Below are 14,545 nucleotides of genomic sequence, written 5' to 3' on the forward strand. Positions count from 1 at the left end.
GGTATTTGTGTTAAAAATGTAAGAAGTCAAAGTAAAAAGTCATCAGTAAAATAAGTAGTGGAGTAAAGTACTGATACCAGAAAAATGTACTTAAGTATAGTAACGAAGTATTTGTACTTCACTACTTCCACCTCTGCCTCTGGCTATAATCATTTCATATTCACCTCATTATTCCTGGCGATGCCGCTGTAGTCGGCCTCTGGGGGCAGCACCACGTATAGCTCCGCCTCGTACGCACCCCCCTCACCCTCATTCCTGGCGTTGAAAGTCAAGGTCAGCGAGTTGTCGTCACCCAGGTACACTTCCTTCCTGTTCCTGAGGACATGACGCAGAAGAAAAAAAAGTTTAACACTAATAAGGTCAACGGTCAGGTAACATGGTGTCAGCAGGAGAGGACTCTTTAAAGTAGAGACACTACATACTGATATACACCTGAACATCAGCAGGAGAGGACTCTTTAAAGTAGAGACACTACATACTGATATGCACCTGAACATCAGCAGGAGAGGACTCTTTAAAGTAGAGACACTACATACTGATATACACCTGAACATCAGCAGGAGAGGACTCTTTAAAGTAGAGACACTACATACTGATATGAACCTGAACATCAGCAGGAGAGGACTCTTTAAAGTAGAGACACTACATACTGATATACACCTGAACATCAGCAGGAGAGGACTCTTTAAAGTAGAGATACTACATACTGATATACACCTGAACATCAGCAGGAGAGAACTCTTTAAAGTAGAGACACTACATACTGATATACACCTGAACATCAGCAGGAGAGGACTCTTTAAAGCAGAGACACTACATACTGATATACACCTGGACATCAGCAGGAGAGGACTCTTTAAAGCAGAGACACTACATACTGATATACACCTGAACATCAGCAGGAGAGGACTCTTTAAAGTAGAGACACTACATACTGATATACACCTGAACATCAGCAGGAGAGGACTCTTTAAAGTAGAGACACTACATACTGATATACACCTGAACATCAGCAGGAGAGGACTCTTTAAAGTAGAGACACTACATACTGATATACACCTGAACATCAGCAGGAGAGGACTCTTTAAAGCAGAGACACTACATACTGATATACACCTGAACATCAGCAGGAGAGGACTCTTTAAAGTAGAGACACTACATACTGATATACACCTGAAGTCAGTCATGCTTAATAACACGGTGTAACACCTCCACTCTTCCTTCGCTTCTCCACAGCTTCGAAACAATGAGAACATTTCGCTAACAGATGCTTTTAATTACAGCCGCTTCCGTGAAGCTGCGCAGGAGAAGCTTTCTGCAGCTCAACCCCCGTCTGATTCTAACTTGCATTGCACTTTTCAAACCAAAACAAAAGGCTCAAAATTAGAAAACACCAGAAACCCTTAAAGCTTCGCTGGGAGCCCGGCGGTGGAACAGGTTATGAGCTTTGGCAGAACAAGAGAACATTTCGGGGGTTTGTTTCCAATCTGAAATTCCTCTGAATCCCAGCCGTCCCCCGACAACCCGGCTCTCACTGCGAATCCACAACACGGCAGACAAAAACTATTACTTCAAATTGCACCAATCACACTTTCTGGAGCGGCTGGAGCTCGTAGCAGGTTGCTCCACATGTGATGCATTAAACAAATGGAGGCAGATGGTAGATAAATATAGGAATGTGAAAATCAAAATGACAGAGCAGCGGCGGGAGTATCAGGGAGGCTGTTTTTTTTGCGAGAAAAACGCTAACAGATTTGTTGAATGAAAGTGAAGCTTCAGAAGCGACACACTCCCTTCTTCCCTCCCGTATTCCTCCTAATGCTTGTCGAAGCACCTGTAGAGCTACTTCCTGTTTTCAGAGGGCGATGTTCTCTGACTCTGAAGCTGTTAGCAGCCTCGCTCTGGGATGCTAACGTCAACAAAGCAGCGGAACAACACAAACCGCTGTATTTACACTTTAGACCTCAATCCAAGGCGAGGAGTTCACTGACCCTGTTTTACTTGGAATGCATTCACCATGGGACTTCCAGGATTACAGCGGCTCAAAAAGGTCGAGGGCCTCCCGTTCTTCAAATAAAAAGTGTCACTCAAAGACAACTCTCATACATACCTTCATTCCTTCCCTACATCCCTTCACTCCTTCCCTACATCCATTCAACACTTCATCCATGTATCCTTTGACCCTTCATCCCTTCCTCCCTAAATCGCTACATCCCTTTGAACCCCATACCTCCCTACTAGGGCTGCTCAATTAATCGTATTTTAATCGCAATTACGATGTTGGCTTGCAACAATTATGAAAACAACATAATTGAAATAAAACGATTTTTTTATTTTTTTTTTTAAATTTAAAAAATAAAATATATATAATTTTTGTTGTTGTTTTTTTTGTGTTGGTTTTTCAATTGAGTTAAAATTCAGGGTAATCAACTGTTAAAAACATACTACAATTTTTTTTTCAATAAATTGATGTTTCAAAGTGAATGGATAATCGGTTTTAATAATCGTGATATAAATTATTGACCCAAATAATGGAGATTATGATATACAGTACAATTCAAGATACAAGGCTTTTATTGTCATGTGTACGTAGCTACAGTGTCGTTATGATAATGAAAATAACAACATATAAACACAATAAAACAGATAATAGTGCAAGTGAGTAAAATAAAATAGAATATATTAGAAATAGTGCAGAATAGTCTATATACAAGTATTTGGAATATATAAATTGCAAACAAATTGCTTTGAATTATTTCCCCTAGACTTCGACTTTCAGGCGTAGTTATTTATGAAGTTATTACCAGAACTCATAATAATCCAATGCAGAGCCAATAATATAATATAATACATTATTTCATATATTATATATTTATCTATGTATTTTTATATAGTCTTAAAGTTACAACCGGCCCTTTGAGTGCAGCCATAATGCTGATGTGGCCCGCCATTAAATTGATTTTGACACCCCTGTTTTAACCCTTCATTCCTCCATACATCTCTATATCAATTCATCCATCCCTTCCTACGACCCTTCTTCCCTTCCTACTTATATCCCCTTAACCCTTCACCCCCCCTTTCTTGATCCCTTTATCCTTCATCCTTTCCTCCCTATATCCATTAATTCCTTCTTTCCTTCCTCCCTTCTTTCCTACATACCTTATACTATTCATCCCTTCCTCCCTACCTAACATCATCCCTATATCCATGTATCCTTTCCTCCCTTCGTCTCTTCCTATCTCCCTACACCCCCTTGACCCCTCCATTTCTTCAACCCTTCAGCCCGTATTCAAATAGACACAACACGTCTTCAAGCAGCTATGAAACACGACTTCCTCCTTTGTAGGAGAGGTGATTTCGTGTCGTGCCCAGGGGAGCATTGTCTCATACAGGCCATGAAGGAAATGAACACTCACCCCTGAACGGCCAGCTTCAGGTCGGGGACGCAGATGTTGTCCTCGCCACAGTCCAGCAGGATCTGAGCCTGCGAGATGCACAACGAGGCAGAGACAGAGTTTAACGGGGTGTTGATCACGCTTTGACACGTGAAGAGAATTAGGCACACAAGATACATTACAGATCTGTTTATGGGAGACAACAGGAAGACTGCAGCAACATGTGGTCACACACACACACACACACACACACACACACACACACACACACACACACACACACACACACACACACACACACACACACACACACACACACACACCACACACACACACACACACACACACACACACACACACACACACACACACACACACACACACACACACACACACACACACACACACACACACACACACACACACACACACCACACACACACACACACACACACACACACACCACACACACACACACACACACACACACACACACACACACACACACACACACACACACACACACACACACACACACACACACACACACGTCGTGGCTCAGAGTGTGAGGTCACTGTGAACATATGCTTTCTGTTTCAAGGAGAAGGAAACACTGGGTGGAATTTTTTTACTGAAGTAAAAGTCCAAAAGTATTGGCATAAAGTTCTACTTGCAGTTCCAAAAAGTAAGAGTACTCTTTGCGCCTAAATGTATGAAATTACTGGATTATGATCAGAGGTAAAAGTAACAATACATTAACATCAAAATACTCTTATTTACAAGTAAAAGTCCCACATTCTTAAGTAAAAGTAAAGAAGTAGAAAATATACTTCAAGTATAAAAAGTAAATGTGGTAAATCTGCAGAAAATGGCCTCTGTATGTGATATTTTATAATATATAGAAGCAGCATTTCACTGCTGTACACAAACAATGTTTTTAATATATTGTATAGTTGTGCTTGTTGGTAATTTATACAGTTAGTCCAGTTCTTGTTGAAGTGTTATCACATGGTCTTTAATGCAACATCTAAGTAGCTAAAGCTGTTTTAATAAATGTCCTGGAGTAGAAGTAGCATTATCCACTCCTCATTAACACTGTCTTTATTTACTATTTATAACATCTGTATTTAATATTCATTACAATTGTATTTAACTTACGTAGGCCTAAACCCTGCACCTTATATGTATACAGTAAGCTCTAAATGTGCACCTTATCCAAAATCATTCATTGATATTTATACATTAATGTACGTTGATCTGATATGTTGATTTACTGAAACCTCACGTTACTACTCTTTGCACTGGTTGGATCAATTTCGTTATTCGGATATTCGGGGTTTTTTTCTCGAATTTATTGTAATCTCCAATATCAACGTAAGAGCTTGTGCCTCTTCGGGGGGTGCTAACACTTAACCATAAACGTTATCGTTTACTTTCTCCGTCTTTATATGTAGATATGACCTTTTGTCCGTTAATCTCCGTCACGTTGTTTCCATAGCAACAACAACTTCCTGTCAACTGTGCAAACTCTCCTTCAAAATAAAAGCATGTCCATTCAAAATAGAAAGCCAAAGCCATGTCATCTTGCAATATACTTAATTATAAAAAAGAGTTAAATCGTATTTAATTTTGTCTTAATTTAAATTATTTAATTTTGTAAATATTCTATTTACATGTATATAGACTTTTTGCACTACTTTTTATCTTGTATTTTATTATATATGTTGCGTTGTTGGAGGAGCTCAGGTCAGAAGAATGTCATTTTCATTCCTACACTGTAGCTCATGCACTTTCTTGTTGGATGCAAAGTGCATTTCGTTGTACTCGAGTAAAACAAAATGTACTTTGTTACTTCCCACCACATCACAGCAGCACCCTGAGGCGAACCACGTTTTCACCACACACTGCGCCACCCTGCGACCACACCATCATATGGAGAGGGCGGGGCTTCCCTGAGACATGAGATACCTCTCTGAGGCAGATTACAAGCAGTGTGATGATGCTCCCTGACGATGAGGATAATAAATAGAAATGTAGGAGGAGATTAGAGGGAGTGGAAGCGCCCCCCCTTGTCATTACACCATGCAGGGGCTCTAATTATGGACACCGTAGCAACCGCCATGTTAACTCGGCCACATGTGCACGAGGGATCTGTTTATCTGACGACCGTACGCCCCTCGATGCTGAAACTCAACAACTGGGACCTCAGAGAGTGACAGAAAGCGGAAATCACAACATGGCAATCTGAGCGGAGTCCTGAGTGGATGCACCACATGGATTTAACTGATGATTTCACTTTTTGGGATTTAAAAAACAAGTTTCTAAGCTGGAGTTTATGCACACCTGAGGGTCAGACGTAGTAAACACTGGTGATGCTTTAACACAGACGAAATCTAACTGACAGCGCTATCGTTTACAACAAAACACTATTTTCATTATTTTATGTTATAGTACATGAGTCTTCTTCCGAGTCTCTTCTTCTTCGTATACTTTAGAGCAGTGGTTCTCAACTGGTCAGGTCTCGGGACCCACTTTTTTCCTTTGTCAATACATCGCGACCCGAAACGTTGAACCACTCAAATCTATTCAACAAAAAATGGTGTTGTAATTAGTGCTGTCAAAATTATCGCATTAATGGCGGTAATTCATTTTTTGAATTAATTGCGTTAAAATATTTAACGCATTTAACGCATGTGCAGAATGGCCCGCCCCATACGTGCCACCAGTGGCAGCGCCAGGGTATGGCTGGGGTAGGCTACACCCATACCAAGAAATGGCTTAGCCCCACCATGAAAAATGATGTTAAAGTAAGCAAACTAAAGTCTGCCAACTCGCGGAGTAAATTGCACAGACAGCAAGACTAGTAAGACTGATTTCAGTAGCCACGGTTTTGAAAACTTTTGTCACGTAGTGATCGACTTCTCAATAGAACATCTTTGATAACGGCGTGGTGTTGTTGCAGGAAGTCCCGACGGAGAACACTCTTGCTGTAGTACAGGGCAGAGCCATATAATAGTAATAATATGGCTCTGGTACAGGGGTGCACATAACTGGTACGCAGGGTATGTGCGTAATCTGAAATGCGTACCGTCACTTGTGTCACAAAGTGCTGCTGTTAACGTCGGTCTGTACAACGGAATTGTGCCAACACTACGCCATCCGGCTGCGGAGGGAGACTCCCCCCCTTCACTGGAGAACTGCGCTAAAACAGCTGATCACAACGTTCACACTCTGTGGTCACGAAGTACTCCACTAGCCCCCCCCCCTCTGTTGACTTTCCTGAAGTACTCCCCCGTTGATAGAAATCAACACGTAATGAATTCAGACCCCACGGTTTGATGATTGATAGGTGTGTGGGTTGTCTTTCACTTTGACACGCAGACAAATGTTATAATGAACATAGATACTGTGTTAAATTGATATATCCGCCTTCTTTCATTTCCCACAACAATATACATAAATAAATGGCATATTTTGGACATAGTTCGAATGGTGATTAATCTGATTAATTAATTTTTAAGCTGTGATTAATCTGATTAAAAATTGTAATCGTTTGACAGCCCTAGTTGTAATATATATACACTTTTCAGCATACAATATTGATTAAAGTGAAGTACAGTGCATAATATATATCCCTTATATCCCTTCACAGAACTAAAGTATGCTTTTAAAAAGGTTTAATGAGACGATGGAATCAAAGCTGAACTGTGTGACATAGAAAGGCACACATGCTGAAAACCCAACCCCCGGGAGACTTCTAGAAATACTAACATAAACTACGCATTCTGGTTCTCTGAGAAGAAAATAACTAAGTCTATCACTACCCGACATATTAATAATATTGCATGCCATTGTTTATTTTTCACTTTGTTCTGACAGCTTGCTGCTCCTCAGAGAGAAAGGGGGTAAGGGTAGATAGCTCCCATTGTTCTGTGACCTGCCAGTCATCAGACCGGGGGACATATTTCATTACGTGTTCATTTCTATCTGAAGTTGTACCCATGGATGTTTAAAGAAGAGTTCTACCGCTAAGTTATTCTCCGTGGGGACTTCCGGGAACAATCTTGATTCTGATTGGCCAGAAGACTCAGCAAAGATGTGATGTTGACAGAAGTTTCCAAAACCGTAAACCGGTACTTCCAGTCCAACGGGCCGTGAAAAATGTCCAGATCAGCAAGACCATGTTCCGCTGTCGAGTGAGCGTGTAGACGCTGCGCTTGTTAACGAAAAACATTCGGTTTTGTCTAATCTATCGTGCATCCATTTAACATTTCCACCCAGATGTTATCATTAAGAACAAAGAGGCCATTGATTCTGAATTCCAGTCGTGTCCAAGTTCTGTCGAGGTGACAACAGCTCTGATCCTTTCCGTTCTCTCTGCGTTCGAGATCTGAGAATGATAGCAATTAATAGATTCATCGCAACGCCTCAGATTCCCAACTGAAACATGTGGAAGACGTTAAGCTGACAGAGAGGTCGTAACACATCAACCGTCTCTCGTTCTCACTCTCGCAGCTAGAAGAGAGAATGGGAACTTGGCAGAGTTTGTGAAGCGTTACGGCGCACACGTGGAAATCAAACGGGCATCGAGTGTGTGATCAAGGCTGCGGATCATAGTCACCCTTCACTGTTTATACGCGGTTACATTAACACAGTGCAGAGATTAAGGAAGTATGTTGGCAGGCTTATGCGTCTCCCCGGCTAAAAACACAAACACAGATCCAGATTGGCAGGGACATTTTTTTTCAGGATGATTTTGAACTCGTCTCAAGGTCAGCGTTCAACCACATCTGTTGGAGCAGCTTTTCCAAGGGCATCAATGGAAGCCCTGATCCAACCAGATAGAAAACAACCACGGTCGAGAAAGAGAAAAGGGGGGTTTAAAGACCAACGCTGATTGCCGCTTCCCAAAAGCTGAACATATGGTGCGCGCTGCCACGGCTGGAAGTTTGCCCACATGTTGAGACAGCTCTCAGAAAAACTGGCAGATTTCAACCAGATGGACGAAGCGCCTGCTGGTGCCCCATCCTGACATATCTGCTCCCTGGAACAAGTACTGTTAAAGGTCCCCTACTTCATCAATATATCAGGTCTCAGATATATACAGAGCCCGTCTCTGATTGGCTGAAACACCAAACAGATCATTGCAGCATTACCCATAATCCCCTCTGTTTCAGCCCTGTTTCCAAAGTGCTGATTCTCTGTCTGTTACTTCAGATGAAAATAAGGAGCCCCTCCCCACGCCCCTCTGAGAGACATTTGGTTACAAATAACTCAATGGAGCTCTAGAGGAGATTCAGGTGATAAGGGGGGGGGGGGGTTACCTTGGTTGCTGATTGGCTAATGGTTACTCAAGACAACACATCGTTATGACATCATAAAGTGGCCAAAATCTGATCAGCTCGTTTTCAGACAGGTTTTTATAGAAATAGATCAAAAAGAGATAGAATCTTTGATCCTGAAACTTTCAGAGTCTCTTTCAGATTCGACTTGCTGGGAATGTATTGCCTTATTTACATATATATTTCGGCTTGGGAGAAGTTGGCAAGTATTCCCAGCATACTTGCCAACCCTCCCGATTTTCGCAGGAGACTCCCGATTTCATTGCCCTCTCCCGGTTTCCTCCCGGGGTCATATTTCTCCCGCATTTCTGACAAAATCAGATTTCCTCAGGACTGTTTCCACTCGGACTTTAATACAGCTACACCATTGTTTTGTTTCCATGGTAGCACGTCTCTTTAGTAGCACGCGCAACCGAAAGTCTGAGAGGGTGAGGAAGATATATCACAGAAAACAGAACAAGAATCGACAACTCTAACTTCAGGCCGCAAGGCAGTGCACTTACAACTACAATAAGCATGTTAATCTAATACAGCTCCGGCGATCCACTAGCACACACCACCACCACCCCCCCCCCGCGGTGGTTTTGAAATTCTCCCGATTTCTGAGGCCTCAAGGTTGGCAAGTATGATTCCCAAATCAAAAGGCCTAAATCCAAGAGGAAGTGCTGGCTCGAGTCCTTCTCTCTGGTGTTGGTTATCTGAGTTGGAGAGAGGATTAAAGAAGTGTAGAGAACATGAAAATACCTTCTGCTCGATCACGTTGGTGGTCTGATAGTTGAGGATGGGCCGCAGACCGTGGGAGTCTGCCGCTGCTTTCGGATCCAAGGTGAAGTTCAAGGCCACGTAAATGGAGGAGAGTTTATCCCTGAAGTCTTTCTCGTCCTGAAACACAAAACAAATACCAGGGTTTTTATCACAAAAAGTCCCAATCCGTTCAAATCTTTGCAGGATTTTAGCTTTCATCAAGATCGTAACTAACAGTGGACAGAGATGGCAAAAGTACACACATCCTTTACTCAAGTACAGATACTCGTGTTTAAAAATACTCTATTTGAGTTCAACATGTGAGAAGTAGAAAGTACAGGTATTTGAGTTCAACATGTAAGAAGTAGAAAGTACAGGTATTTGTGTTCAACATGTGAGAAGTAGAAAGTACAGGTATTTGGGTTCAACATGTAAGAAGTAGAAAGTACAGGTATTTGAGTTCAACATGTGAGAAGTAGAAAGTACAGGTATTTGAGTTCAACATGTAAGAAGTAGAAAGTACAGGTATTTGGGTTCAACATGTGAGAAGTAGAAAGTACAGGTATTTGTGTTCAACATGTAAGAAGTAGAAAGTACAGGTATTTGAGTTCAACATGTGAGAAGTAGAAAGTACAGGTATTTGAGTTCAACATGTGAGAAGTAGAAAGTACAGGTATTTGGGTTCAACATGTAAGAAGTAGAAAGTACAGGTATTTGAGTTCAACATGTGAGAAGTAGAAAGTACAGGTATTTGAGTTCAACATGTAAGAAGTAGAAAGTACAGGTATTTGGGTTCAACATGTGAGAAGTAGAAAGTACAGGTATTTGAGTTCAACATGTGAGAAGTAGAAAGTACAGGTATTTGAGTTCAACATGTGAGAAGTAGAAAGTACAGGTATTTGAGTTCAACATGTGAGAAGTAGAAAGTACAGGTATTTGTGTTCAAAATGTAAGAAGTCAAAATAAAAAGTCGTCAGTAAAATAAGTAGTGGAGTAAAGTACCGATACCAGAAACATGTACTTAAGTACAAAAACAAAGTATTTGTACTCCACTACTTCCCACCTCTGCCAGTATATATAACGCGTGCACCGGATATAATAAGTCGTAGACAGTTATTGTATTGGAAAGAATGAATGCTTACTCTCAGGTAGATCTTGGTGCTGTTGCACACGCGCTCGCCATGTCGCACCCTCACACTCCTCTGGAGCGAAGGCAGCTGGGAGTCGAGGAACAGAGCCCTCCTCACGGCTCCTTTCTGCTTGAGCTTATTGCTGTCCAGCTGCACTTCCACCTGGAAATCTGCAGCACACATGAGCATTCATGGCGTGATGAATGTGTTTGAGCCACGTAATGACAGGAGGTTTAAAAAAATCAAAAAATCTGCAGAACACAATGTCGTCTATGTAAGTTTAATATAATGGCGCTTGTATCTGAGTAATGAGAGGTAAGAACGAGGGGAACAGAAGAGGTTTGATCGATATATTTTGCACCATGCATCCCTACATGAGGTTGTGGGTTTAAAACATCACTATTGTTGGCTTTTTGACAGTTTCCTTGTTTGTAAGTAAGTGCAGATGTGGAGAATTGGCTCACCTAGAACGTCTGGTAGGTGCTTCCCCTCCGCAGATATGCAGAAACTCAGGTTGACGCTGTTGGACAGAAGGGAAATTATGAGAGAAGCACTTCCACTCATGGCAGAGATTCAGAATAAATACTGAACACACACAGGAAGCCTCACTTGCCCTCACCCGTTCCCCCACTTCCTCTCATGGCCCCCACATTACAGGGCACGGGACGTAAGGGGAAAACAATGCAGAAAATGCCAAATAACGGAGACACGCTTTCACCAGCCGGGGCTGATAAATTGGAGCGTCTCCGTTTCTACGCTTAAGGAATAGCAGAGTTAAGAAGGGTGAAATTGGGGGGCTCATGTTTCAGTGCTGACCAGTGGATAGCTGTTTGAGTAAGCCTTCAGATCGCTCTCCCATGACATCAGCTGCAAACACAAAACCCCCCAATCCTCCAGAGATTGAAGAAGACCCTTTACTCAAGTATAATTAGTGTCAAATATTACAAGAAAAACTCCTGCATTCTAGTAAAGTATTGGCACCAAAATAGTACCGTATATAAAATAACTAATCATGGAGAATGGCAATTTTTGGAATAATATGTAGAGAGTTGTGCAGGAATGAGTCCTAAAGCTGGAATGAGTCAGCATTTAGCACTGCCTGTCCCCTGGTCTGTAAGTCAATGGCTTTCTGAATGTGTTTTTGATTGTAAGCCTGAAATAAGGTCTGTGGTTAACACAAGCTGAAGAGATTTTACCGTTTTGTTCCAAGACATAAAATACGTCCGTGAAAACTCCACTGTTATATTTTAAAACTGCATCTGCTGACAAGTGTCTAAACGAGACGATTAAACGTCACCACGCCCAACATTAGCCGCCTTTAGCTTAGCGGTGGTGACGTGAAGTCATGTGACCGTGCTGTAGTTCCTTTATAGCCCAACATTAGCCGCCTTTAGCTTAGCGGTGGTGACGTGAAGTCATGTGACCGTGCTGTAGTTCATTTATAGCCCAACATTATTTTAGCGGTGGTGACGTGAAGTCATGTGACCGTGCTGTAGTTCATTTATAGCCCAACATTAGCCACCTTTAGCTTAGCGGTGGTGACGTGTAGTCATGTGACCGTGCTGTAGTTCATTTATAGCCCAACATTAGCCACCTTTAGCTTAGCGGTGGTGACGTGAAGTCATGTGACCGTGCTGTAGTTCCTTTAAAGCCCAACATTAGCCGCCTTTAGCTTAGCGGTGGTGACGTGAAGTCATGTGACCGTGCTGTAGTTCCTTTAAAGCCCAACATTAGCCGCCTTTAGCTTAGCGGTGGTGATGTGAAGTCATGTGACCGTGCTGTAGTTCCTTTATAGCCCAACATTAGCCGCCTTTAGCTTAGCGGTGGTGACGTGAAGTTATGTGACCGTGCTGTAGTTCCTTTATAGCCCAACATTAGCCACCTTTAGCTTAGCGGTGGTGACGTGAAGTCATGTGACCGTACTGTAGTTCCTTTATAGCCCAACATTAGCCGCCTTTAGCTTAGCGGTGGTGACGTGAAGTCATGTGACCGTGCTGTAGTTCCTTTATAGCCCAACATTAGCCACCTTTAGCTTAGCGGTGGTGACGTGAAGTCATGTGACCGTGCTGTAGTTCCTTTATAGCCCAACATTAGCCACCTTTAGCTTAGCGGTGGTGACGTGAAGTCATGTGACCGTGCTGTAGTTCCTTTATAGCCCAACATTAGCCACCTTTAGCTTAGCGGTGGTGACGTGAAGTCATGTGACCGTGCTGTAGTTCCTTTATAGCCCAACATTAGCCGCCTTTAGCTTGTAAATAAATGTAGTGGAGTGAAAAGTACAATATTTCCTCCCATATGTTTTGGAGTAGAAGTATAGTAAAGTAGGCAAACACTCCAGTAAAGTACCTAAAAGTGAAACCTCAAAAACACAGTACTTGAGTAAAAGTACTTAATGCACTTACTACTAAACCCACACAAGATTCGCAGAGCAAACACAGGACGAAGTGAGAAGAAAAACACCGGAAAGGTGAAAAATGAGACAGAAAGAGAGAGCACAAGGCCTTCTCTGGAGGAGTAATGAGTTCATGTGTAAGCTCCTGTTTCTGAGTCTACGTGTCCTGATGTTTCCCAGCTGTGTTCCCCCCACCAAACAATATCTCATTCAAAGCAACAGCAGAGAGAAACCCCTCCCCGTCCATTATCCCCCTGTGCTCTCCTTTCACCCCCACAAAAACACTCCTCATCACCAGGCAACGTAGTGTAATCAAGACACACGTGTATACAAGAGTTTCCTTTATGGATCAGGATCTGGAAAATGGAGGGGGGGGGGGGGTCGCCATGTCAAGCAGCGAGCAACCCTCGTCTGTTTCCTTTTCTGCGCACAAAGAGAAAAAGTGCCGACAATGCTGCTATTCAGCGTGTGATTCCTGCTGCTGCGCACACTGCAGACATTTAGAAAGTAGGTCAGATAAGAGCCCGGTATAAATTAATATCGTGACTGCTGATGAGAAGGTTATTTCTTATCAGGACTTCCTGTCACTGTGTATGCATGTGAAGGAAGCGGGGGAAGCCCTCAGAAGCAGCAGAAGTGAAGCAGAGTCACAGGAAGCTGAGAGCTGGAATCTCACCAGGAAACGGGAACGCTGCTGTTTCCACTCGTGACGATGCAGTTCTTCTCCTCCGGGTTGATCATGGTGGGGGAAACGGTCAGAGAGGCGCTGGTGTTCACGATGGGGCGGGATCTAAACAGAAAGGAAGTCAATTAAGACCCTATCTTCAAAAATTACATTAGACATGGGAAGAAAAAGCCTAAACGCCTGCCAAGCGATACGCTGTCTATAAATACGACAGTTAGCTTAGCTTAGCATAATGAATGAAAACAGAGGAAAACTGCTAGCATGGCTCTAAAAAAAGTTTCTTTAGAACAACTTTTTAAACTTTACTTTTACACATGCGGTGTTTTTGTTGTTGTTGTCCTTTTTACAGAATCATGAAAGCTATTTCCAACTGCTTCCACTCTTTCTGCTGAGCGAAGCTAACTAGCTTAGTGTTGACGTTCATTGATATTGTCGCCAAGTAAGTGAATAAGCACATTTCCAAATGATTCCTCTAAACAATCAGACAGCATGTTTTAAAGGTCCCGTGTCATGGCCATTTCTACGGATCATAATTCCATTGTTGAGGTCTATAGAATAGATTTACATTGTTCAATTTTGCACATTGGTTTCTCATCCAGCATCTCTGTATAGTATTTGTATTCACTCCCTGTCCTACACAGCTTGTTGGAGCTCCGCCCCCCCCCCCCCCCGTGAGCCCAGTGGCCGTCGGCGAAACAGCGAGACACAGCCCGAACACACACACCCACCCGCAGCATGGCTGGGAGTTTGTGTGTGTGCTCACACACCGACTCACAGCCTCGCCGCGTCCCGCCGTCTCAGGGAGGAGAAATCGGCAGAGCTGCAGCTGAGAAAAGATTGAGTGTGTGCGTGAGGAA

The 14,545-nt window shown here is 42.6% G+C and overlaps 1 protein-coding gene across 1 annotated transcript in view; it reads right to left on the reverse strand.

The window, feature by feature from the left end:
• itga5 (integrin, alpha 5 (fibronectin receptor, alpha polypeptide)) overlaps positions 1-14,545 on the reverse strand; it is an 82,670-nt gene that overhangs the window by 23,759 nt on the left and 44,366 nt on the right. Inside the window, 6 exon segments of the mRNA XM_034086392.2 lie at positions 165-315; positions 3,417-3,484; positions 9,482-9,619; positions 10,624-10,781; positions 11,076-11,131; positions 13,680-13,793. Coding sequence (XP_033942283.1) covers positions 165-315; positions 3,417-3,484; positions 9,482-9,619; positions 10,624-10,781; positions 11,076-11,131; positions 13,680-13,793 — 685 coding nt within the window.

Source organism: Pseudochaenichthys georgianus, chromosome 7, assembly GCF_902827115.2.
Source record: "Pseudochaenichthys georgianus chromosome 7, fPseGeo1.2, whole genome shotgun sequence".
Classification (NCBI taxonomy): domain Eukaryota; kingdom Metazoa; phylum Chordata; class Actinopteri; order Perciformes; family Channichthyidae; genus Pseudochaenichthys; species Pseudochaenichthys georgianus.